A 25415-nucleotide genomic window follows, 5' to 3' on the forward strand; every position below is an offset into this window, starting at 1 on the left:
AACAACCACACATTCTTAGGCTTAAGGCTGCATCACAGAATGTAATGATCAGAGGATGCCAGAGAAGAGTGGAGTCAGTTAAAGGCTCAACAGGTCATAAATGGAAACAGGTACAAAGACAGTGATACCGGCGGATGTTAATGATCCAATTACGGATAGGATAACAAGGGCCATTCCAAACTGAGTGACCAATATTTTGAGTTTCCATAAACCATTACGAATTAAACAATGGATTTTGGTGGTGCTCCTTTCGCACGAGGGGCAGCAGGGCATGCGGTAGTTTAGCTGATGAATGAACACGTGAACACACTTTGGAGGTCTTGAGTGCAGCGGCGGCTCCTCCGTTAGGGTGGAGGGGCGTCGCACCCCCGCCAGCCGCAGCCGCTGCAAATCCATTAACAAACGAAATGATAATAAACCGTGTTTATTATCATTTTGTTTGTTAAAGTGGCGGGGAAATGGGGGTTGACGAGGATATGAGGGGAGTGCACTGTGCACTCCCTTCAGTGCCCATGTATGTTTGGCCAGCTGTCTTGGGCTGGCCAAATACACATGCGCAGTAGGCTGGAGAGAGCCGGCACAGGCTCTCAGTCTGCCTGGAGCGCCCTGCCAATCCTGGCGCTGCTCAGAGCAGCGTCAGGATTGGCTGCAGGGCAGGCTGGGAGCCTGTGCCTGCCTGCAGCAGAGGAGACGGAGGAGAGGCATGCAGGTACGTTTCTTTTTCTTTTTTAATTAAATGTAACCCCCTTCACTCCTGCGCACTGCCCCCGCCCCGTGTGAGCGCAGCAAGACGCGACTGCTTGAGAGAAAGACCTTTCAGCAGTCCCTTGTGAAACTGTGCTCCTGTTCAGTAAATGACTTCATATGTGCCTCACTCAGAAAAGAAGTACTTGTGTAGGTATTGACAGCCTGTTCCTACAGCAAGTTACGCAAACGTTTTCACCTCACTTCAACTTCAATCAAGTATTGTTTACTTATTGTTCCGTGGTGGACAAAACAGTCAATAAAAGCCTATCAGATATAACTGGAAACCAACAGCATAATTGCCAACCCATTACTCTTCGGACAGCTACTAACTAAGGTCATGGAGAAGCATGTGGCTGCTTGGCTGACAAAGAACCTAGAGGGATGTGCCCTCTTGGGCAAGCTTATGCCCAAGTTACAATACAGAGATTGTGTTCTTTCACCTCAATGGGCGAAACTCCTTGTAACCAAAACGAGGATTGTCAGATGACACTCTGCCTATTAAATCTCTTGGACCCAACTAATACGTTCAATAAGAATTTTCTTGCTCGCCATCTCTCTGCAGCAGACTTTGTTGGCCCTGCTGCCCATAGGTGCCACTCCTTTCTGAGTGGCCGGACCCAGGTGGTCCTTTTAGACCCTTCGGACTCTGCGATACAGACAGTAACTTGTGGGGTGCCACAGGACTCCACTATACCACCTGTCCTTTTTAATTTGCATGTGGTACCACTGGGGCACCTGTTCTGCTCCTTCAGTTTTAAAGCCTTATTAAAGGCCAATAACACCTAGTTATTACCTAGCCTGTGTCAGGACCAGGACAATTCCATCAGTCATATGGGAGCCTGTCTGACGGCTATTCATTACTGAATGGCTGCCAGGTGTTTGAAGGTGATTGGAGACAAAAAAGGACATCTTCACAGAAAGAGAGTGACTCCTCCCTGAGGGCCTGAGCCATGGCCCCTACGCTGAGAACATACTCCGTGCCAGCGGAACAGGTGAGGAACCACGTTATCACATTTAATTCTGAACTTACATTCTACCCCACAAATTCAGAAAGTGTGGTCATCAAGTTACGGGTGACTGCGGATTCTCAGAAAAGTCTTGCTCCTTTACCCCAGTCCTGTCAGAGTGGAGGTGATAACAGCCTGCTTTCTGCAATGGACTGACAATGGGGATGTCATGTACTCATCTTGCTGGAGGCAGCACTGGGAAGACAGTGGTGGATTGAAAATATGGAGGTGCGGCTGGTGTTGGGACTGCAGACGTTTAAGCATATGGGCTGGTAATCCCTCCACTGGCTCTAAGTCATTGGACAGATCCACTTCAAGAGTCTGTGATTCATTCATCAGTATTACTCTTACAGTGGCCTCACCTTCCTAATCGAAGAGATGATACTCCTGCTTCTTCAAGACTTCTGCCATCGTGCTCACAGGCCCTTCGTCTGGTTCCACGCTTCAGGTAGTCCACAAGTGGGGTAGGGCTTTTGAGGCGCTGTGCCCTCGTCTCTGAAACAGATTCCCTCCGGACCTTCACCTTATATGCATTAATAACTGTTTCAGGAAAGGACCGGAAATTCTATTTATTCTGCTGCCCTTGTGTCTGCTGTAGTTTGCTCTGCTGTCATTGTGTTTTTTGCGGCTTTTTTACCCCAACTATCTTTAGAATTTTCTGTTGTGTTTATATATTCTTAGGTTCACCCGCACCATCATGCCTTTGGTAACAGCACAAATAAATAAATACATAAAATAAAATAAATCCTCTCTGCGGGAGTTCGATATCAGAAATTAGATGCAAGGAAAATATTTTGTGTAATATTGCTCCTTCCTGGGATAAGACAAATGTGTGGCACAGAGGCAGACCAGGGTAAAAATAATAACTTTATAATAAATAAGGCCTTTGTCCTTTTCACTCTCCTAGTTGCAGGATACACATGAGTTCAAGATAAGCTCATACCCATCATGCTCTAGAAGCCTCAGCAACCACCCACTGGTGCAGAATCTTCTCATACTCTACAATGCACAGCATCCTCATTCGTTCTCAGGCATGGTAATACACTATAACACACCACTCCCCAAGGGACCACATGTCGCAACTCCTCTCTTCCATACAACAAAACTACAAGAAGCTGCACAACAATATATATTTGGCAGAGTTGTGGTCATACTCGCCCTCATTCGTCACATGGGAAACATCACTCACCCATGGCAGATGATTCATCAAACACCCTACACGCACTCACCTTCATGTACCACACTGGGAAGCTACTACACTGTGTAGGGCAGACCAACAGGCAAGCAGTCTTCCTGCAGATGTCCTCATTCCCAAACGCAGAAACAACCACATTGCTTATTTCAGACTGACAACTTCGTTTGAACACCAGTAATGAACTTATCACCCATCTCAGCAGGGCTTCACTAATTTCAACATCATAAATCAGTAGTGTCCTCTTTAGGGAGAGGCAAAAACTATTTCAACAACACTTTCAGCATCAAACACTCCACTTAATAAAACTTTGTGTTACTCCTACATAACAATACACAAATTTATCACAGCAAGTAGATGAAAGCAATTAGTGACACAGTCACCTGGTAAGGAGCAGAGCCACCTCACTTATCACTGCTCCATTGTCTGAGCAGCAGGGAACACAAAAAGCTACACATTTCCACACCCAAAATGGTGGTAAAAACACACAAAAATTCTCTCCGCTTATTATCCTCCATCCTCTAAAGAAGCAGTGCTTTGCTCTTTTCATACTGGATTCCAAACAAACAACACACTAGAGCACTCTCAACAGTCAGGCACCTGAAAATCAGAAACAAGCAATTTTTAATCGATCAGATACTTCCTTCTAGCAAGATTTCAGGGAACAGCCTCATCAGGAAGGATGACAGCGGGGCACTGGACGTAGGAACCTACAACTCCTCTCTCGCTTTCCAAACTCTCACCCTCTAAGTGGCACAGAAACACGGCTTGGTATGGGTGAAAAACCAGTTCTGAAATGCCTGAGCATAGTCTTGGGTGTCAATCACCACTCAGAACACCATATAGACAGTCAAGCAAGGCATCTTCAAATCCCAGCTACTCCAGGATGACCTCTTTGTGTGAGGCACACCACAGCCAACCCGCGCACACAAATGTAATTTCAGGTACCACACATAGGCTAATCGTACAAACACAAAACATGGCCCAGTTCAAATGTGTAGATGTCCTTAACATGCTAAAACGGTTCTTAAAGGCAAACTCCATGCACTTCTCAGAAAATGAACAAGCAACCGTCCTGTAACCCAGCATCTCTAAAAGTGGAAGTCCCTCAGGAGACCACAGTGAAAGACCACACAAAGTCCTCACTTTCATTACAGAAACCTGAGATAAGTTAGCTGGTGCTCCTCTTTCGTCACAATCCTTTCCACTCCGATTAATTTCTGTGTTACGGCAAGCCACAGTACTTCTCAGGGTTCCCTCTTAGAAGACAGTCTTCTCTACCCAGGTAGCTGTTTTTTCCTCACATAACAGCATTCAGATCTCCAGTCGCTGTTATCAACACGTGTGAACACATATGTACATGGCGGATAAACTTGGAAGTCCACACTAGCAAGGCAGTAACAGAGACCTCAACTTCTTGAAGAAAAGAGGGACTTTATTGTCTTAGATGCAGGATAGACATAAGAAAGGGACAGAGCACAGATACGCCCATTAGATGCTAGTACCCCCATACACCTAGCCTGTGATACCCACAACAAATTTCACTCTCCACAGTGTCGAGACTCGAACAGACAATCTGTGGCAAGCCAGGGTGTAAGAGCCAAGTTCCTGGACGCAATCAGAGGCAAACAATTTTAGCTCAAAAAAAGTTCATAGATGTATCCAATGTTAGAACTTTTGAGTCGTTATTTCAAGAAGGTACTTTAAGCAACTGACAGGGATGTTCTCTCTCATTTTTGTAACTGGTTAGTGGTGCAGAACTTGACATTTTCATGGTACTGTAACAGAGGCAACACATCATTGTTTTATTCTAGGCGTGGAACGACATTATTATGTCCCTCAAATCCCTAGTTGTTGTTGGAGTGTGAACAACATGAGTCACATCAAAGAGGGACACAAAACCATCCTTCACACATCATTGAGTATTTAGTCCTGTCATCTGCACCGTACAGCATATGAACCATTTTTGAGCTCTTTGATATCAAGGATGCATTTTATTCTGATTAGCTTTGGCTGAGTCACACAGAAGGAGATTACTTGGGGCATCAAACAGAATTTGCGGTAATGGTGCGTCTACCAAAACAACATATCAGTGGATGGCCTGTCTGCCAATCCTGCAGTTGCCCCATCTCAATTAGGGTTGGGGGATTCACTTGATTTTTGACAATGGACCCTCCGGCGGAAACCCTACGCTGGCGGCCCATCCCCCGCCGGACAGCCTGTGGGGATGACCTTACAAAACTGATTTTTCATGCTCGCTACTGCCCTGCAAGGCACGGTGGTTGCAAACATGCACATATCAGAACCGTCTCTTGCATGCTGGCAGAAACCTCCAAGTGGATAAGGGGCATTTATCTTTGTTATTCAGGAACAAACACCGATTTTGGAGTAGGTTTTTGTAAAAGAGAAAAAAATACTGACTGAGGCACCATGAAATGGCGGGCGGCATTAGCAATTTTGCTGAAAATGCTCCTGTGGTATCAGAGGTAACACTTTTGGCAAAGTAATCACAACCACAAAGGTGGGGCTCATAGGATGCAGAGGACAGGTTGGCTCTGGTCTGGCAGGGGTGGGTCCTCCGCCAGCCCAGCAGACTGAAGCATTGTCTGACTAGGGTAAATAATTGGCGACTGTGATCCTCACGCATATTTACATAGTTAAGTTTATACTTCACAATGGAAAGTGGGCTAGGACTGGTCCTACAGGTAGTTTAAAGCAAGACCAGCACAGGATACACACAGCCTTTAAACACTGCAATACTTGCCAAAAAAAATAAACAGTAGGGAGATCAGGGCGATGTCAGCTAAGAAAATAAAACTAGAAAAATAACAACGGCGAGAAGTATAATCCATAAAACATGACCACAGGCTGTGTTTTTATGCAAAATCAAATTAAAAGGCAATTTATATTAATAATTAAATTACGTAATTACGGCTATTCCACGAGTGAAACCTTAGTCCCCAGGCTCCTCTTGCACTCTAGTGAGATGCAGACAATTGTGGCCAGGTCTGATGAACGTAAGCCCAGGGCTTCAACAGCTACACCCTCTGCAGCGCAGTAAATATTAATTTCACATCCATAACATTAGGCGCACTCGTTGAATGTGGAGAGTCAATTCATCAGAGCCCTTTCACATCTTCTGCTTTAGATCCATCCTAAGTCCCCCAACACACCTTAATACATCTTACTCGGCCATACCTGTCAGCCCCCTCCGCTCCCTGGAGGCCAAGTAAGTAAAGGTCATTATATCTGCATGTCAGAGCATGACTGATTATAGCCGAGGCCTGAGAAGCCTGATTGATGAAAGAAGCTCCTCAGCCTTCGGTATAATAGGCGATTCCTAATGGCTTCGAACATGGGACCAAAGAACGGTGCAAACCGGCCTTTAAAGGAGCATCGTGTGGAATACCGACTCACATCAACACAGAACTGAGAATCAAATCAACAGGGATGTGCTTCAGCCAGTCTTTCATCTGTATCAAGGATAATGGCAATAAGCAAAATACTTATTGCCATTATCAATATAGCCACAGTCCTAAATTTTGTGTACAGCCAATACAAATCAGTACAACACCCTGATTCACAGCAGCAGTGTTTCATAGAGCATCTCATTAGTACAAGACAGGAGTGGCCACCCAGTATCTAAGGGCTTCCTAATCGACAGTCACATCAGTAAATTTGTGCATAGTAGAGTACCACCTCCATAAAGTTCAAATTAAACAAGCCTGTAGAGCAGTGGTCCCAACTTTTTTTCAGAAGTTGGAGAGACTTGTGTTCAAGGAATGTCCACCTGAGCTACCTGCAAATTTTATCACTGTAAAATAGTGACCACATATGTTATTACAGCTATAGTCGAATTATCAGTAGTGACCACCCAAACATTTTAGGTGAGGTTACCAGCAGAAATGTTGGGAAAACGCTTATCAACATTAGATGCTTTCACCTATGGAATGAAACAACAAGCAAAGCATCAATCAATCAATCAATCAATCAATCATTTTTTATAAAGCACAGCTACTCACCGCAAGGGTCTCAAGGTGCTGGGGGGGAGGGGAAGGGGGGATGTGTAGCGTCTACCGGTGAGGTGGTTCTTACAAAAGCCATGTCTTCAGTTCCTTTGTGAAGTTGAGGACGGGGTGGTTTTTCTGATGTGGAGTGGAAGGGCGTTCCAGGCGGTGACTGCGAGGTAGGAAAAGGAGCGTCCCCCTGTTCTGGTTTTCCTGAAGCGGGGTACCTCGGCGAGAGAGAGATGGGCTGAGCGTAGGGCCCTGTGGGGTCCATGGAAGTTGAGTCACTTGTTCAGGTAGGCTGGTCCGGTGTTGTGGAGGGCTTTGTGTGCGTGGGTGAGGATCTTGAAGGTGATTAGGTGATTCTTTTCTCTATGGGAAACCAGTGTAGTGTGCAAAGTTGTTGCGAGACGTCGCATGTCGAGGACTAGTCTGGCGGCGGCGTTCTGGATGTTATGTAATTTGCGGATGAGATTCTTGTTGATTACGGCATAAAGTGCGTTGCCGTAGTCCAGTCTGCTGGTGATGAGAGTGTGTGTGACGGTCTTTCTGTGTTCGAGGGGGATCCATTTTGAAAGTCTTGCGTAGGAGGCGTAGGGTGTGGAAGCAGATAGAAGTGACTGAGTGGATTTGGGGATTCATGTTGAGTTTGGAGTCCAGGATAATTCCGAGGTTGCGGGCTTGGTTTGTGGGGGTAGGTGGGTTTCCGAGGGTGGCTGGCCACCAGGAGTCTTTCCACACATCGTGTTGAGGGCCCATGTTGAGTACTTCTGTCTTGTTCACGTTTAGTTGACGGCAACTGTTTCTCATCCAGCTGGCGATTGCCTCCATGACTTTGCAGAAGTTGTGTCTGGCTGTGATGGGTTCGTTAGATAGGGAGAGTATGAGCTGGGTGTCTTCAGCATAGGAGACTTTGTTGATTCTGTAGCTTCTGATGATGGCGGCTAGCGGGGCCATGTAGACGTTGAACAGCGTGGGGCTGAGGGAGGAACCCTGGGGAACTCTGCAGGTGGTAGGTGTGGGGTTTGCGAGGAAGGGGGTGAGTTTCACTCGTTGAGTTCTGCCAGAGAAGAAAGATTGGATCCAGTCGAAGGCCTTGTCTCTGATGCCGGCTTTGTGAAGTCTGCGTATCAGGGTGTGGTGGGAGACTGCGTTGAAGGCCGCTGAGAGGTCTAGCAGGATGAGTGACGCCGTCTCTCCCTTGTCCATCAGGGAGCGGATGTCGTCTGTTGCGGCCAGGAGGGCCGTTTCGGTGCTGTGGTTTTTCCTGAATCCGGACTGAGAGATGTCGAGGATGTTGTGGTCTTCGATAAAAGAGGCGAGTTGGCTGTCGACAGCTTTCTCGATGACTTTCACAGATAATGGGAGTAGGGAGATGGGCCTGAAGTTTTTGAGGTTAGTGGGGTCTGCGAGGATTTTTTGAGGAGGGGGTTGATTTCAGCGTGTTTCCAGTCGTCAGGGAAGGAGGTGGCAGCTAAGGAACGGTTGATGGTGAGGCAGAGCTTGGGGGCGATGGTGTCTGCGGCTCTGTCGGGATGGGTCCGTGGGGGCCCCGGAGTGTATGGACTTCATTGTTTTCAGTGTGTCTTCAGTGGTGAGGGGGTCTATTTGGTGACTGTTGGTTTGTCGGTGTTGGGTTTTGGTGGAAGGGTTTCTGCGCGTAGGCTGTTCTCGCTGAAGCTGTTGTAGATGGTCTTGATTTTGTGGTGGAAGTAGGTGTTGAGTCTGTCGCAGAGGTCTTGAAAGGGTGGGATGTCCGTTGTTTCGCTGTTTGGTTGGGCGAACTCCTTGATGATGCTGAAGAGTTCCTTGCTGTTGTGTGCGTGTGAGGAGATTCCCTCTTGTATGGCTTTCTTTCTGGTGCTCCTGATGAGTTGGTGGTGTGCGGTGGTGGCAGCTCTGAAGTTGCTTTGGGCTTCTGTGGATTTGGTGTTTCTCCAGATTTTCTCGAGGCGACGACAAGTGCATCTGGATTCTCGGAGTTCTGGGTGAACCAGCTGCCTTTCTTGCCGTGGGCGCTGTTGTTCTTTTTGAGGGGGGTTATGGTGTTGGCCCAGTTGGAGATCTATTTGTGAAAGATGCGTGCTGCGGTGTTTGGGTCGTCTTTGTGTGCGATGGTGGGGGCGGAGTTGGCTAGGACGACGGTGAGCTGGTCGTCTGTGATTTTTGTCCAGCTTCTATGTGATGGTTCGTGCTGGGGTCTAATGACGGTGGGTGTGGTGAAAGTGAAATGGATGCATCGTTGGTCTGTCCATGGGAGTTCGGAGGCGTGACCGAAAGTGATGGAGGTTCCTGTTGTGAAGATAGGGTTGAGGATGTGTCCTGCTGAGTACGTTGGTTCCGTCACAATCTGTCGAAGCCCTTTGTTGTGGAGGTTGTCTAGGAGGGATGCGGTGTTGGGGTCTTGAAGGTAGTCGAGGTGGAAGTTGAGGTCTCCTAGCAGGGTGTAGTTGGTGGCTGCGCTGGCTTGTGCGGCGATGCAGACAGTGATGGAGTCGGCGAAGGGTGCACGGGGTCCTGGTGGGTGGTAGATGAGGGTTCCCCTGAGGGTGGATATTGGGCTGGTCTGTAGTTTGACGTGAAGGTGTTCCATCAGGCTTGTGGAGTTTTTGGAGTCTTCGGAGTGTGTGCTCAGACGGAGGTTGGACCTGTGGATGATGGCGATTCCCCCCCCCCCCACTCCTCGCACGACTGGGGCGGTCTTTCCGAGTGATCTTGTATCCTTTGGGAATGGCGACGGCGATGTCCGGGCCTGAGGTGGTGTTGGTCCAGGTCTCGGTGAGGAAAGCGACATCCGGGGTGGTGCTGTCAAGGAGGTCCCAGATTTCAGTAGCGTGTTTATGGAGGGAGCAGATGTTGAGGAGAATGCACCTCAGAGTTTTCGGTGTTGGTGTGTTGTTGCGGATAGGTTGTGCTGGGTCCAAGGTCTTAGTGGAGGTGTGGATTTGGCCCCAGCGGAGGCAGCTGAAGTGTCCGTGGGTGTAAGCTGGTGATGCCTACTTACAGTTGTTGTTGCGACCTGAGTTGAGTGTGATGAGTGCTGCTGGTGTGTGGAGGTGGCAGGTAGCAGGTCCAGGGGTCCTGGCACTGGTCGAGGTCGGGTTGCGGACGGGCGCAGACGGGCTTGCCATAGGCACGGCCGCACAGCAGCCGCCATTAATTTGGGAGGGGGGAGGAGAGGCCAGCTGGGAGGCTGGAGTGGGAAACAGCATGAAAAAGGGGCGGGCTGTGGGGGCAGCAGTGGTGGGGAGATTGAGAGAGAGGAGAGAAAGAGAAGCGAGAATGAGAGGAATGATAGAGGAAACAAGAAAAAGAGGAAAAAGACAGAAGAAAGCGCAGAAAGCGAAAGGCACAATAACAGCACACTGAAAGAAAAACACAAAGGGAGAGGATGAAGAAAAGAGGCAGAGGGCAGCCTAGCAGAAGAGCAGTGCTCTCCCACTAGACAACAGAGATGAGATGCAGGCAGGAGCCTGCAGGTGGAGGAGGGCCTCGAACTTCTGACCGGGGTCAGAGTTCAAGACAGACGGGCTACCACTTACTGGTGGAGCTACGCGGTGGCAGAGCAGTTCACTGACCAGGTCAGTGAGGTTGCTCCCATTAAATGCTTTCATCTATGGAATGAAACAACAGGCAAAGCATCACATGCCCTCTGGCGCAAAGGACATAACCATTGCAATAACTTTCTCCAACTCAGCTTGAATTATCATCCGAGTGTCAGCTTTAAAAATGTCTGTAATTGCAAACTTTCTGACTTCATCAGCATATCAGTTTCTGAAAATACACATATATTTCTATCAAATATCAACTTCTATTTTGGGCAAACAAGCCCATATTTGCAGAAGAAAAAACACTTGTGACAAAATCTATTTTTTTCCTTCAAAATATCATTTTTTAATTTTAGAAAATACACAGAAAAAAAGCATCATATCATTTTCATCTAGTATTCACATATATAAATGCCTCACATGGACATATTCTGCTTAAAACATACAAGTGTTACAACCATACACCATGGATGCTCACCATAACACAGAGTAGGCCCTTATTATGCCAATAATGCCCACCATTATACCAGGTCCACCACTGTGTCTAGGTTATACACCATAATGGCCAGGATGCCCACCATTTGTCTGCCTTGGAGATTATTATGTAAGTGATGGTCATTAAACCAGGGATGGATAAAAGTAGTCCAGTAATGGTCTTAATATGTCAATGATGGTTGCCATTACGCCGCAACTAAACCAAAAATGCTCCAAATACTTCAAGGATGACAAATATTATGGACTTATCACTGTGCAATGAACAGTTGTGCCAGAGGTGAACTCCTTGTGAAGGGGAAGCATATACTTTTGATGGCCCTCAACACCACGTACTGCATCAAGAGACACTGTGTATGAGAGAGGGACAATTTCACACACACACACACACATAAATGTACATGTGGCTCTCAACAGTCTGAGGTATGGACCCATACTCTGCTCTTCTCAGGTCTTGGGCTGATAATACACCCAACTAATACATTTTCACTCTAGGTTCTGCAGACCCACACTTTGCTGGTCAGCACTGGCTACTGCTCAGGCTACAGCTTGCACTCTTCTTTCATGGCCATTTATTCACACATATTAAGTGACTGATAGGGCAGGGCCTACAACAGGGCCAGTTTCCCCTTCTGAATTAGCTACACAGATGGTCAGGTGGCTGATCCAGTAGATCGATACAGTGTGCATCTAAGTGTTTTTATGGGGCTCTGACAATGGTTTGGAACTAGACTTGGTTTCATCTCTGAGGGTGCTGGTTGGCTACCAGTAGATCCAGAGCTTCTTGTTGGAGATCCCTGCAATACAGTAACACACCAATTGAGTGGCAGTTCAGGTCAGCGTCAAGTTAGCAGAGCATCAAGTAAGTAGAAAGTCAGGTCTGTAGGGCACCATGTAGGGTAGAGCACCACATACCTGAGAGGACCTAGTCCCTACTGCACCCAGTCCTTTCAGGGCCTGGTCCATAGAGCAACAGGACAGTACACCACCAAGCAAGAAAAGCAGAGTCAGTACAGAGCCATGTCAGTTGAAAATGTAGTCCGTAGAGCAACGTTTCTGCACAGCACCCAGTCCGTGCAGCACTGCCAGAAAAGCATCAAGTCATTAGACAGGCATGTCAGCAGAGCACCAACTCAAAAAAAGCTACTACAATATGCAGCATTTTCAGCAAAGTTTCAAATTTTCTGTCAAATATGTAGTCAATGCTCCATGGTTTACTATGTATAATGCCTTCATATAAGGGGTTTATTTAGGGAGCAACTGAGCTCTATATATGTTAGAAATTATATGTACAATGATTTAAAGCATATTTTGGTGGTCATTATGGACACGGCGGTAACAACTGCCATGTTCATGCTGGCGGTCAAAACACTGACCACCAGCGACCCCGGAACCCCGCCGGCCACATTATGAACATTTCTGTAGGCGGGCGGAAACAGAAAGGCCCACAGCTCACAGAAAGGCCTGGCCGGGACATCTCCGTCAATGCCTCTGTGCGGCAGGTGCAGTTGCACCCGTCGCACAGATGGATGCCCGAAAATCAGGCAGTGACCTGCGCAATGGGGCTCTGCACCGGGGACACTGCACTGCCCATGCAAAGTGCATGGGCAGTGCAGGGGCCCCCAGGGGCACCTCCTCCGCCAGCCTTTTCCTGGCGGGATATCATGCCAGGAAAAGGCTGGCAGGAAATAAAACATTTTCCGCAGGGTAGCGCCGCTACCTTGGCAGATAGTGTTTCAACTCACCGCCAGGCTGCCTGACTATTTAAATGTAACTGTAATTTAATATAAGAAAGGTAAAAACTAATTACTAGAAGGGTAATGCTTAATATTTTCAGAATTCCACCACAAAGTTGTTTAATCTAACACATCTCAGTGTCTTGTCTTAGGGCCTTATTACAAGTCTGGTGGAACAAAATGAATGCAGGATTACTATTGGTTAGGCCTTTCCGCATCCAGATTTACCAGGCGTGGAAGAACCTGACAATTTTTCCAGCCGAAACATCGCACGAGAGTTTAGCTGCAGCAGCAGTCAAGTTCTATGCTTCGTTTTTTTTAATTAGAGGGGGGCATACAATGCTTCCCTCTCTTAAACAAACACCGCTCCTTCCCTCTCCTCTCCCTCACCCCCCCCCCTTAATCATCCTCGACCCCAGGGTCCGGCTCCGCCATATGTTTACTATCTGCTCAGAGTAGGTGGTAAACGTTGGCAGTAATTCTATGTGGTTTTGTGGCCTGAGAAATCACCCCAAATGGCGGTCCCCTATTCCATGGGGTTTAATTGTAATTGTACAGTACTGCGACAATTTCACTGCACAGAAACAGTACACTCACAGGCAATTTTACTGTGCAATAAAATCACCCCAGTATTGTGCAACTCGTAATCAGGGCCTACGGGTCTCAGTTGTGTAATTAAAGGCTCACGTCGGAGACAGTCATTCCCACAACCCTTTACAACTGATAACCGCTGCCTTCATCAGTCTTCACGACCGACGGGCACCAGAGTCTTCCCAAATGTCTTTACTTAGCATCTCATACAGATTTTTTCAGCTGAAACTTTTATTACTACTAACTCGGTGATTTTTATTGTTCAGACTCTTCCATATAAAAGCAGCTAAAAACGTGGGGGTGCTTATTTAAGTGCAGAATATAAACAAGCCTTATTCTGTCAACCAATTTATAATAAAATCGCAAAGTGTTACATCATTTAGTGTTAAAATTACTGCTCAAAGTTCCATCACACACGCACACACCATCAAAGACAGAGGTTTTGCTGAGTAAGAAAGAGGTTCCACTGATATTCCTTCACATTTGTTGCTAAACATACTTATTGCTCTACACATTGACAGCAACTTATCAGACACACTACTCATTCGAGTCTGCCATGAGTATGTACCAGAAATCCTAATGCCAAAATAACAATAGGGCTTTCCCTCTTCTAGCACTGATCCGCCACTTGAATCTACTTTTCCTTCTATCAAACCTCAAGAACTTAGTTCTAGTGACATTAGTAGTCAGGAGGTTGCTTATCAGTCTCCTTGGACCAATGGGCATCTCATCCAAAATGACCAAGTCATCGGCAAAGATCAAAATCCTGATCATTAATGAGCCCAATTCTGTAGAGTCTCAATAGGTGGACATTTGGTAAGTCAACAATGAAAAGGTGAAATTGTTGAGGCCAGCACACAACCCTGCTTCAGGCCATTTTCAGTTATTATTCTACTGAGGCTGGCACAAGCTCTAATAATTTGCAGTATTGGCGAGGAACGTTATCATTATGGTCTGCACAATCAAGTCAAAATGACGTTGCAAGTGACATTGGAGAGAAATCTCTTACCTGCACTTCCTTCAGAAGTTTGGACACTTGAATAAAGTTGAGTCTTGTGTCAATTGGGCAGTAGACACATTTCATGGCCAGGGGCTGATATGGAGCAAGTGCATCCAAATAGGAGAAGTCAGGCTCTGTAATGGAAAAATAATGATACTGGGGGATTTATTTCAATATTGTTGAAACCTGGTAGTAAACAGAAATCAGAAACCAAGTGGAGACCCTCTTACGTATACAGTTTGACCTTCTGCACAATCATAAGATGGTCGTGAGGCAGAAAGAAACAGTATCATGTGAAAATGAAGAACCAAAAATGAAATAAATGAGAGAGAAAAAAATAAAGAAGAGCAAGAACAAAAAATATAAAGGGTAATCAATAAGAAGTAGATAACATTGTAAACAAGTATTGTATCCTTTATTATTAAAATGCATGCGGTTCATTCATCGGGTTAAGGTAAGGATTGAGGTTAAGATCATGATCAAGTTAGTAGTTATTGTTTTTCATTGTTTTCATATTCGTTTCAAAGATTTCTTCACTATTATCAGTACAAAGTTAAATTACTTTTTTTTCTCTTTATAGGTTATTCTGCAAATTTCCTAATTAGTGCATTCTTCACTTATACACAGATAAAAAGAAACATCAAGCAACCTTTCTGCTGTGGTACTAAAATTATGGTAAGGTATGGTATTAAAATGTTTATCCAAGGTAAACAAAGAGGCTGAGTGGTATGCCAGGTCACTTTGACAAATTCTCACGGAAAGGACAAAAAGATTCTGTGAAGTTCTGCGTCATGAAGACATTTAGGGCCATATGTACGAACACATTTTCCCATAGACACCGAATGGGTAAAACCCTTTGATACATCTGGCCCTTAATTCGTAATAAGCATTACTTTTCTTGACAGCAATGGCTACATCTGTGGAAGGAATGGCCCTGCAGGATGCAGTCAGCCCTAAAGCAGATGCAGTGACAGCACAGTAAAGTATGAAAAGGTACTGTTGTGATACTCTGGTGAGCTGGGGGAGAAGTCCATGCACAGAGACATTATAAACGATGGTCATGAAGTGGGAAGGTGTTGCTCTTTCCATTAATAAACATATTGGCAAGGTTTTTACTCAGGTAGTGTATGCACTTGAGGCAGAAAGGCTGCAGCAATATATCTGAAGTCAGGGTTTGCTCGACAGAAAGCTTGTGGTCACCTGAACATTCTGTCAGAATGGCAAACCCAGACATCACATCAGGATTATGAGTGGTAAGAGCAACAGAAGGACAGGGTAGAAGGACCTGATGTCCTTTGTCACCTAATTGTATGTTTCTATGCTGACATGGTTAATACAAGTGAAGACAAAGCCACAGACTAAACATACAATTGTTGTTCTCTATACATTTCTGCTGGTCTTGGAAGTCTTGGATGTTTCTAAGAAAATACTGTATTACAGAACTCTAGACATGTTGCTCTTGAGATTCAGGCGGATCCAGCTGAAGGTAATTTTCCTCTAGTGTAGCAAAGTGATGTAACATGCCTTGCTTAGGCATAAGACACATACACCTTCTGCCCTGTAAAGTAGTTATTTCCAGGGTGTAGTGGAAATGCCAACCTGAATTCAAGCATTATCTCCAAACACACTGCACTGGGCACCATCCAAGACCTTCCAACATTGCAAGAGACCATCCCAGTGCTACAGCAGTAAAGGGCACCCTTGTCTCCCTTCTTGAAATCATATGTGCGACCTTACTCTCAGTGACCCCACCTTGACTCAGACTGAACAAAGTGTGTATTTTCTCTGAAGATGAAAACTGCCTTTGCAACATACATAAAAATACAGCTTCAAAAGTTGCTAACATAACTCATCTCCTAAAAAACACAATGTTGATGAAACTATAGGTGGAGATGAAAATCCAGTTTGATGTCGCCTCCATATTATAAACCTCGCCAGAGCTTCTGTGTTAACAAAAGGACACAAACTGGTGTCAAGAATAGCTGGCATGTTCAGATATCCACTTTCTTACTCTGGAAGTGGCTTTGTAATAGTCATAAATGTATGCAATATGCAGTCCGGATGGAGGAATTGTACTGGCTGCACTCAGCTTTCAACAATAAAATATATTACACTGGCGACCTGGATGACATCATCTGAGGTTACCCGAGTACATACGGCCTCAAGGGCCTGGCACTAGCAGGTTAGCAAGTGGCCAGGGACAAGGGACAATATTGTTTCAAGAAATGCTCATTTAAGGAATGGACTTTGAGCGCCTCTCTATATTGCAAGGGGGATGTGAGGAGTGTAATGGGAGGAGGGTTGTTGTTCCAAAGGCTTGGAACATATACTAAGGATGCTTGTTTCCAGGCTGTATACTTCCAGCAGTTTTACCACACAGGTCTGGTGATTTACTGACTTCTGTGATTGCATTTACAAAAAGAAAAGGGCAGTATTTCCTCTAGAGGGACTTCCGTGACTGCATTCACTAAAAGAAAAGGGCAGTTTGCCCTCAAGATTCACTTCTGTGATCGCATTTGCTAAAAGAAAAGGGCAGTTTGTCTTCAGATGTACTGGCGAGTTTGCCATCGCCTTGTTGATGCAGAAGGTATTTAAGATGATGCAGGTTTGCATGTGGCGAACAACCCAGGGTAATCAAATTAGGTGAGAGACAATCAAATCTCAGCTGTCGATTAGGGTGAATGGCTGCATGGCTATGCTTCAAGAAGGCTAGAGTGGTGCCATCTATAAAGTGATATTGTCACTCGTCAGACTTTTCACAACAGTTCACCTGCTGACAACAGAAATCTGTTCAGCAAAGTCTCCTTCTGAACACCTATACATGCTACACTAATGCACCTCCTTACATCACATGCTGCACCGATGCAGCTCCTTACATCACATGCTGCACCGATGCAGCTCCTTATATCACATGCTGCACCGATGCACCTCCTTACATCACATGCTGCACTAATGCAGCTCCTTACATCACATGCTGCACTAATGCAGCTCCTTACATCACATGGTACATTAATGCAGCTCCTTACATCACATGCTGCACCAATGCAGCTCCTTACATCACATGCTGCACCGATGCAGCTCCTTACATTACATGCTGCACTAATGCAGCTCCTTACATCACATGCTGCACCGAAGCAGCTCCACATCACATGCTGCACAAATGCAGCTCCTTGCATCACATGCTGTACAAATGCAGCGCCTTACATCACATGCTGCACCGATGCAGCTCCTTATATCACATGCTGCACCGATGCACCTCCTTACATCACATGCTGCACCGATGCAGCTCCTTACATCACATGCTGCACCGATGCAGCTCCTTACATCACATGCTGAACCGATGCAGCTCCTTACATCACATGCTGAACCGATGCAGCTCCTTACATCACATGCTACACTAATGCAGCTCCTTACATCAAAAGCTACACTAATGCAGCTCCTTACATCACATGCTACACTAATGCAGCTCCTTACATCACCTGCTGCACTAGTGCAGCTCCTTACAACACAACCTACACTAATGCAGCTCCTTACATCACATGCTACACTAACACAGCTCCTTAAATTACATGGTACATTAATGCAGCTCCTTACATCACATGCTACACTAACACAGCTCCTTAAATAACATGGTACATTAATGCAGCTCCTTACATCACATGCTGCACCAATGCAGCTCCTTACATCACATCCTGCACCAATGCAGCTCCTTACATCACCTGCTGCACCAATGCAGCTCCTTACATCACATGTTGCACCGATGCAGCTCCTTACATCACATGCTTCACTAATGCAGCTCCTTACATCACATGCTACACTAATGCAGCTCCTTACATCACATGCTGCACTAATGCAGCTCCTTACATATAACTTCGCTCACGACAGGGGCACGCGTTTTCTGTTAACAGTAGTGTGCACAGAACAAAACCCCTGTAAATAATATCCCAGTGTATGATGTTCAGAAGACATTTTTAATACAAGGGCAGTATTTTTCTATGGATTCTGGCAAAATAGGCCATTATAGTTGGTGCTGCATGTACTCCTTTCATGTACTGGATTTGCAAATAATTAATGGCTCATTGAAGTATAAACTATGGAAACCACTATTTTGTGGGCCATGGTTTTCTTTTAAATTTGTATTCAATGTATTTTGTTGTAATTTTCCCGTCTGTGGGTACAGCTTAATTGGTCCTTTGTATGCTATAAATCACCCAGATATCAACATTTTTAACTGATATATGTGAAATACCGGAGTAAATTTGACAGTGTCTCCCCAGATACCCTACCACTGTGGCATAGCCTGGGATGGGATTTGCAAAGTACCGCATAATGTTACACAGCGAGCAAGCCAGGGTAGCAGATTGAGTTGAGCAGAGGTTGCTGGTCTCTGACCCTTTCCACATAATGCAAGGTTTGGAGGTGGCAGAAGCAGGCCACTATGGATTGTCCTTCACCCCACACCCCTTCCTATTCTTCCATGACCCCGTTTTCCCTTCCAGTCTCCTATTCTAGGACAGATGGACACTGTAGTGAAGCATCAGCGATGGTAACTCAATAATGTCATCAATAAATGCAGAGACATTAAAGGCCAGATAGCCTCCTATGTGTGTGCTTCAAGCACCTTCATGCCTGGATTGGTAAACCTCCATGCTTCTTAGGGTAATTTCCAGTGAGTAACAAATTCTCAGGCTGAGGCCTGGCAGAGGCACCTAGACGAAGGCCTTCCGATAACCTGGACTCAGTGTAAGGTTTCTAAATGCCAGCCCAACAAGAGGCACATACTTTTACTTTATTTATAAAAAGGTCTGGATTGTACTACGATGAGACAACGCAGCTTGAGAAGGGTACAAGAAAGGGTGCTAATTCTTCACCACTAAATAAGTGAAGCACTGTAGAATAATTGGTGGAGGCAAAGAGAAGGTTACTTAAGTCCTACCTCACATGAGCCACACACCTGTAAGTCACTGAAACGTACCTGCTTCTACCCCGCACTGGCGTACAATCCTGATTGGCTTCAGTGTAACTTGATGTTTAGCCCTTTAATTCTTGTCATCTTTTAGGTTACCGTAAGAGATGGATCATCCTTCTGCAATATGACTAAATTACAATTTTGTGCCTCCTGCATTTATCTTAATCAGGTAGCAAACCAGCAGTCAATCCAGTGATTATGGCAGAGCTCTGGAATTAGAAACCAATTTTCCGGACAGAAAAAAAGGCTGATTTCACAGCTCAGATTCAGGAGAGTACCACATACAAGCTGAAATGACAACTCTTCTGTGATTGAGGAATATATCGCCAGTTCCCTGGCACTGCCTACATTATCTTCACAGCTGATGCCGTCTGTAGATTGCTTCCCACACAACAACCATTTTAAGATTTCTTTTTTCAGGAACTGACCAGGCTGGATTTCCTTTATGACCAATCTACTATTAATCTTTGAGACATTAAGATCTTTGAGACATTTCAGTTCCAGTTCTCAAAGCAAGGCATCTCTAAAAAAAAAAAAGCACCCAAAATGTGAAGGCTCTCCTTCGAAGGAAATGGTCGAGGCGTGCTTTGAAATTGTCATCTGAATATGAAAGTCTAAATTCACCTTTTACAGTGCGCAAAGTAATATATACAAAGCACACGTTTCATTCATCAGCATCATCACAAATCTTTATTCGGCCAGGTGCTGACCATAAAGAAGTATAAAACACTTTTATCACACAATTACTTAATAAAATTCATGCCAAATGCAGCTATAGCTCATGACTAGACACAAAGCAGCACTGATCGTCACTACCATATTAACGCCGAATCTGGCGACTGCACAAAGCACACATATAAATATAAATCCAAGTAATAAGCTAAAAAAGAAAATGCATAAAACTGGACAATAAACCCAACATTTCATAGGAGCACCTACTATTGTTCTCGACATGAACTAAAAATAAATAACTTTTTATCCTTCCATAGAGTTTCTGCATCTACGACAGCACAGAGGGAGGAGCTTACTCAGGTATATTTCCGGGCTGCTCAACAATTGTAAGTGGAAGAGCGCTTCTCTGCATTTACGGTCCCCCAACGTATTCAACAGAGGTTTAAAAAAGTTCTCAGCTGAAGATTACAAAATGTACAAAAGAACATAAAATGTAGCAATGCCTGGTCCCCCTGACCATCACAAGGGCAAGGCGGGGGCTGGGTCTCCAAGCGGGCTGCTACCCCCCCCCACTCCTCCCCCCAGAAGCACAGTAACCTCCACACTGCGCCTGCTCTAAATCAAAACAAAAGGGACCTCCCCCAATTCGTGAGTGGGTAAGGACATGTACAACGCGGGTTCACAGGTTTCAAAGGATCTACAAAAGTTTAAGACAGACACTTTACCTGGTTCAGCGTTCAACCTATTTGCGGTTACTTTCAACTTATCATTACTTTTAATAGCCGCCGGGAACCTTAGTAGGTCCTCCAGCTCGAATGAGCAAAAGGTTCTAAAAACATAATTAATCCAGAGGATGGAATGACCCGTGTCTAAGATAAGACAGTCCGTTATTATTTCCCTATATAGGGATGCCACAGTAGTCGACCACACCCTGACCCACAAAAGTAAGGGAGCCAGGCTAACCCGTCTGTGATATATTTTAAGTGAAGCTCTGGGTGCATAATGAAGCTTGAGTTAGACAAAGGTGCCTGCAGCAGCCGTCAACAGATGCGGTTTTCTTCAGTTTGAAGGGACCAGATGTTACAAAAACCCCAAATCCCGGCCCCATTTGTGGCAGCGGGGATGAGCTGGGCATTATAGATATTTAAAAGTAGGAGAGTAGAGCCCTTCACCCCTGTTCTAGGTAAACTAAACAGTGCACCTGCCGCTCTACTGAGCTTGAGCTGGGCTTAATCCACCTGAGGCTGCCAAGAACACTTAGAATTAAAAATAACACCTAAATAACTAAAGTCAGTCGAACTCACAAGGACTGGCCCTCAACTGTGAGCCTGGTAATGTTACTTTTGCCTGGCCACACGCCATTAAATGCGACTTCCTGTAATTAGTAGTGAACTCCAAACTGCTCATAAAAGAAACTAAATGGCCAACCAACATCTGCAACGCGTTGGGACCGCATGCCAGCAGCACTGTATCGGCTGCATATGAGAGCGCAGGACCTGGGTGTGGACAATCCTAGGGGTACCCACATAAATCAGGGTCAATTCGAATCACAGTTTATGTGGATGGAAAAAAATAATGGGGCCATTATGCATCCCTGTTGGACCACTCGTTTGAGGGGAAATTCTGTGGTCATATCCCCGAGGACGTTCAGACCAACTTTAGCTGCAGGATTTACATGCAGCATATTCAGTAAATTGACTACAGGTGGTTCCACCCCCAAGTCCAGTAACATCATCCACAGTTTGGTTCGGTTCACGCGGTCGAAAGCTGTAGAGAGGTGCATTAAGGTCGGTACAGTGGACCATACCCAATCAACGTGTATTTGCTGAGTAACAAACTCAAATGTAGGCGTTGCTCCAGAGTACTCACCCAGACCGAAAACCAAACTGGAATGGACAAAGGACATCGTTTTCTTGGGCCCAGTGGAAAAGCGGTTAAATACAACTCTGCCTATCATTTTAACTGCGCTATCGATTAGGGAAATAGGTCCGTAACATTTGGGTGAGGGGCGGTCTCCCTTCTTAAATATGGGGACAATGGACGGAGCCCAAGAGCAGGGAATCTTCATGTTCAGAGATTGATTGAATATGCTGGTAATCAATGGCCCCAGAAGTCCACTTCACACCTTATAAGGTCTATTGGTACCCCATCGGGCCCAGTGCTTTCCCACCTGAGCACTGCTGCTCAACTTCCCTTAAGGAAAACACAGACGGGCTGGGAGTTCCGTGACTTGAATTCCAAGGAAATGACCACACTTGGATCCACCTGCATGTAATATATGGCACTAAAATGAGAGACCCAGTCTGATCCCAAGTCATTACTTTGAAAAAGCGGGCTTTCGGGGACATTTCAATCTCTGATTTTTTTCAAAGTATCCCAGAAGATCTTACTATTTCTCCCCGCAGGACCATACTCTAAACGCTCCCAGTCCCGTTTCAACTGGTCGTTCTTTCTACAATTCAGAGCACTCTTAAAGGCCAAGCGAGCCACCCAAACTTCATCGCCAACTGGTGGGGTGGCGATCAGCGCCTTCGTCAGCCTACTATTGGCTATTGAGCATTGAGCCTCAAACCATCAAGGGCCACCCTCATCGGGCCAAATGGGTTTGAGGAGAAAGTTTCTGATACCCTGAGTTAAACAGTAATACTGTTTTAACATACTTCCCCCGCTAGCACTTTCTAAGCAATCTGAAAACAGGCCTCTGCCTTTAGCACAAGATTCAGGGTCCCTTCTGGATTTGTAAGATGCCAAAGAAGCCTTTAGCTATCCAAAGAGTGTTGGGCAAGTCCAATGGATTTAACAGAGAGAATGTGCCTATTTATCAGAAATAACCCCCCGGCTAAGAGGGAATTGTGGTCTCTCCACTCAGTTTGAACGACCTTCCTGTCAGAGAACCAGGGCACAAAGTTTTTGGTTACAAACACATAGTCTATGACGGAGTCCCTCCCCCAACCTCTAAAGGACGGCATGATAGGAGCGTTTCCTCTGTGACTGCTAATGGGATTGACTAAGTCCAATGTAGCAATGTGTTCCGCTAGCTCTACCCGCTTCCATCTTTACCCGACCCAATTAGCTCATCATTCGGGCTGCCTAAATTACAATCCCCCAATTTAGCACTAAAATCCCCAGACAAACAGAGGAACGGCTGAGCTCTGACAACATCCCCTTCCGACTGTAGTGTGGCGAGGAAATTAAACAAGAAAGTAAAATGAAACTGACAATATAAAAAGAAAACCCTGACAGTTTATCCTGACTGACATCAATGTAAAAGGCTCAGATTAATCCAAATAGCAAGCCCTCCCTTAGCTCTACCCTGCAAAGAGGCTGGGTTAAAATACCACACAAAGCCCTCGCAGGATATTGGATCCATAGCCCAGGTTTCCTGCAGGGTAATGATGTCATACCTGGAAATGAAGGCTAGCCAGTCCTTGTTCTTAACTTTCGCCTTCAACCCTGCAACATTCCAATTGAGTATTGTAAAAGATCGAGCCCCACAAAAACTAGCCGTCCCACCCTTAAGGCCGCTCTTGAAGATGAAAAAGTCTAAGGTCGAGCTAGAATCTGCTAATCTAACGAGCGTCAGTCTATGTCTGAAAGTGCTTCAAATCCATTAGATGTTGAGATGGCAGGAGAGAAGGCTGTTCTTGCAGGTATCACCAACAGCCTATGGCTAACTGCGTTATTTGGAGGGACTGCAGAGGGATAAGAAGAGGACCATTGCTGAGCCCCTACAACGGGACCTGGTCTAACAGATTGTGCGTCCTGAAGACGAAGGGGCCTGGGAGAACAAAGAGCGGGGAGGTTTATAAAATAGCCCAAAAGCACCAGGGAGATCTTACTTCTCCCTGTAATACAAACGCTTGGACTGAACAGGAGAATGGGAATCTGAGATTTACAATCACAAAATCTCCAGGGGTATCACTTGGGGTCGGGGCCTACCCATGCACATCTCCAATTCAACAGAATATCACTAGCATTTTGTGGAGGCAACCCTCTGTAGCGTTCAAGCCAAACTAAGGTTTTATTAAAAAGTGTGCCGTTAGACCCATTCGTCCCATGCCCAACTGGAGGTACCCCTATCACAATTACCACATAAGGGCATGCTGCAGGGGGAAAGTTAGCAACAGCCTGGTCAGATACAGGATATATTGGATCCCTTGCAAAACTCACCCTGCCTTGCTCCCTTGGGATGCAACCTTCGCCGCCAATGTCAATGCTAAGAAAAGTCCTGGGACAGAGCAGAATAAATGGGGCTTCACTGCCAACTTGACATTAGCATGGGCCTTTGAATGTCCCCCTGCCCCAGCTGTGGGGCTATTCTGATCTGTGGCCTGTTCTGCGACTTGAATTCCTAAATGGGCCTCATTGGTGCTTGGCCAAACACTGCCGCCTCCCCTCTGCTCACCCCTTGTAACCATATCTGATGAAGAGACTGACCCCGGGACAAGAATTGCTAACCTTTTCTCAATGGTGTTTAAACGGGAAACTAAAGGTGATATCTCTGCCTTCAAAAATGTTGTTAGTGTCTCAAAGTGCCCTGCCAAATGGCTGGCCACTCTACCTTCTACCACTCTATCAAAATCCTCCTTGTTTAATGGAGGTGGCAAAATCGGAGGGGGAAAAGAAGTTTCCAAACCCACAGTAGGCTGATTAGTGTCCCATGAAGTTACTGTTCTGATGCCTGGATTCTATGGTCATTTGCCACTTTTAGCTTTCCTGGAGGGAGCCGGGGATAACACACGCCCAGTTGACAATAGGGGACTAGCTGCCTTAGGATGCACAGCCTCACTGATAGGAGGTGATGTGATGGAGATGAAACTGCTAGAGTACTGACCTAGACTCAACGGCCAGGTCCTCGCAAGGTAAGATAGAGTCAGGTTCAGACCCTGACCCAATCCCCTGTCCAAGGTTCAATGAAAGTCTTCTCTCGGCTAGGGTGATTTTCGTATTTATGACACCCAGGGTGAGCTCCAGCATGCGGTCAATTGTAGTTGGTTTCGCCATACTGTAACCTCTACGGTTCAGGCAACTTCAGGGCGAACAGGTCAGTCCAGTAAACGGGCTAGTTATTGTTATGTTCAGGACAGCAAGACATCACCCTTCACTCAAAAACTGGCGAACAGTACCTTTAGAATGTTTGGCGGTGGAAGCCAGAGGGTGTGACCCAGCCCAACCTCATCTGGATGAAGACGGAGGTAGACGGGTCCGGTCTTGGCCCGGACTTCAACCCGGTGCGTCCCCAGTGCATCCTGCACTGCGGGTGACAACAGGCGCTTAAGAGCACGTGTGATGGGGGCTCCGCCTCTCCTCACACCGAGGGTGGCTAGGGGACATAGTCCCACCCCAGCCTGGATCACCAACATCCCCTTGCGTTGCAGAAGTCCACCATAAGCAGACCCCACTAGTTTTATTGTCTGTAGTTACCTGTTCAAAAGCCACTCACCATTCTATACC

The 25415-nt window shown here is 45.9% G+C and overlaps 1 protein-coding gene across 1 annotated transcript in view; it reads right to left on the reverse strand.

The window, feature by feature from the left end:
- Window positions 1-25415, reverse strand: part of INTS9 (integrator complex subunit 9) — a 249465-nt gene that overhangs the window by 13302 nt on the left and 210748 nt on the right. The window contains exon 13 of the mRNA XM_069233783.1: window positions 14330-14454. Within this exon, the coding sequence (XP_069089884.1) occupies window positions 14330-14454 (125 nt within the window). The remainder of the gene's footprint in view (window positions 1-14329; window positions 14455-25415) is intronic.

This window comes from Pleurodeles waltl, chromosome 5 (genome assembly GCF_031143425.1).
Source record: "Pleurodeles waltl isolate 20211129_DDA chromosome 5, aPleWal1.hap1.20221129, whole genome shotgun sequence".
Lineage (NCBI taxonomy): Eukaryota > Metazoa > Chordata > Amphibia > Caudata > Salamandridae > Pleurodeles > Pleurodeles waltl.